At 39.0% G+C, this 1,876-nt stretch overlaps 1 protein-coding gene across 1 annotated transcript; it reads left to right on the plus strand.

The window, feature by feature from the left end:
- Positions 1–453, plus strand: LOC107061643 (uncharacterized). Its single transcript, XM_015311267.1, has 2 exons — positions 1–203; positions 284–453. The coding sequence occupies exons 1-2, from the start codon at positions 65–67 to the stop codon at positions 451–453; spliced, it is 309 nt and encodes a 102-aa protein (XP_015166753.1). The 5' UTR covers positions 1–64.
- Positions 454–1,876: the final 1,423 nt, after the last annotated feature.

Below are 1,876 nucleotides of genomic sequence, written 5' to 3' on the forward strand. Positions count from 1 at the left end.
GTACTCTTCAACTTTTAATGTATGTGAGTTATGGGTTCAAGTTTGGAACATCCCTTTACACTGGATGTCAATGGACGTTGGGAGCAAAATTGGAAATGCGTTAGGAGGTATCGTGGATATTGTAATCCCTGAAAATGGAAGCAAAGAGGGACAATATATAAGGCTGAAAGCCAGGATGAATATAACTAAGCCACTACCTAGGGGTAAGTTGATCAAGTTAGGATCGGAAACTACGTGGGTTGAAATAAGATATGAAAATCTGCCTATTATTGTGGTCTGCTAGGACATAATGAGAAAACATGTGCCCACAGAGCCAAGGATGTACAGGATGGCACTGTTAAAACTGATCAGTTCGGGATTTGGCTAAAAGCAGAGAACCATGCTCCTCTCTCGGAAAAGCGTAGGCGACAAGGGACAAACAGTACTAATGGAGAAGAGTCGAAAGAATTGTAAACAGTTTGCAACACTTGGACAAAGGTGCTGAAGTAGTTCATACACAGGGTCAAAATGAACCAAAAGGGAAGGAAATTATGGGTTTGAGCAGGAAGGACAACAATGAACTAAACAGGGAGGACTTAAACCATGCAGCCTATGGAGGTAACAAATTATGGATCACATGAAAAAGAATTTGGTGGTGGAAGAGATAATGCTGGAGAAGATAATTATGTTGGGATTACAACAATCTCAAAACAGGTTTTGAATATGGCTTCGAAGAAGAATGACATGAGTTCACAAACTTCAGCTAACGAGAATATGTTTGACGGCACAATAAGGGGAAATGATGATATTACGCAGATTAACTCGAAGGAAGTGCAAGACAACATACATCAAGTTCTCACAGCTCCTGAAAAGATGGGAATCCACACCAAAACAACTACTGAACCAGAAGACCCGAACCAGGTATGTACTACTAATCTTATTTATATAGTAGTAAAGACTCGTCTCAAGTATTATCATGTGAACCTATAACAGAACAAAATAATCTATCTAAACAAATGAAAGATAATAACAATGAGGGGAGGAAAACGAGAAATTGGAAACAAATGGCAAGACAAGTTGGATGTTCTCTTAGTTTGAAGAATGATACTTCTAATGCAACTCTTGATGAGGGTGCTGTTTTAGCAGAATGTATGCAATAGATAAGGGAGAAACGAAAAGGTGATAATGAGTTACTTTATGGTATACAAACAAAAAAGAAATAAAATTGTGGTGGAGCGGGAGGCCATCCCCAAATGGCTTCTCTCTCCACAATGAGAGCTATGGTATGGAATTGTTGAGGCCTGGGGGGTCCTTGACAATTCCTTTTTTGAAGGAGACTATGCATCTCCACTCCCCAGATATAATTTTTCTTAGTGAAACCAAAAATAAGGATATTATTGTTAAGCGAGTTCAAAGGCAACTTAGTATGCCTTATGCTACAATTGTGGACCCTGTTGGTTTATCTGGAGGCTTGTGCTTATTTTGGAATGATAAAGTTCAGGTTTGTCAATCTCACACTTCACATTTTTATGTTGAAACTTTGGTGCATGACCTCTCAACTGATTCTAAATATTGGTGCATCTTTGTGTATTTGAGCACTGATAGAGCTATTCGTAGAGCACAACTAACAGAACTAACGTTAAAATCGGCTAATTGGGGTCCTCTGGATCATTGTTGGAGATTTTAATGATATTATGGACAACTCGGAAAAGGTAGGAGGTAGAAGTAGAGAAGTAGCTTCTTTTAAAGACTTTAAGAATTTCTTGTGGAACTTAGGGGCAGTTGATTTAGGATTTAAAGGGAAGCCTTGGACTTGGTGGTGTTTCAGGGAGAATGATGGAATTATCCAAGAGAGATTAGATCGAGCCATTGTATCTCCCGGATGGCGTTTAGAATT

This window comes from Solanum tuberosum, unplaced genomic scaffold (genome assembly GCF_000226075.1).
Source record: "Solanum tuberosum cultivar DM 1-3 516 R44 unplaced genomic scaffold, SolTub_3.0 scf00154, whole genome shotgun sequence".
Classification (NCBI taxonomy): domain Eukaryota; kingdom Viridiplantae; phylum Streptophyta; class Magnoliopsida; order Solanales; family Solanaceae; genus Solanum; species Solanum tuberosum.

Excerpts from the sequence above, each read along its gene's own strand:
- LOC107061643 (XM_015311267.1), top strand. The coding sequence starts at position 65 with ATGTCAATGGACGTTGGGAGCAAAATTGGAAATGCGTTAGGAGGTATC. Across the intron at positions 204-283 it reads AACTAAGCCACTACCTAGGG|GACATAATGAGAAAACATGT; the intron begins GTAAGTTGATCA and ends GTGGTCTGCTAG.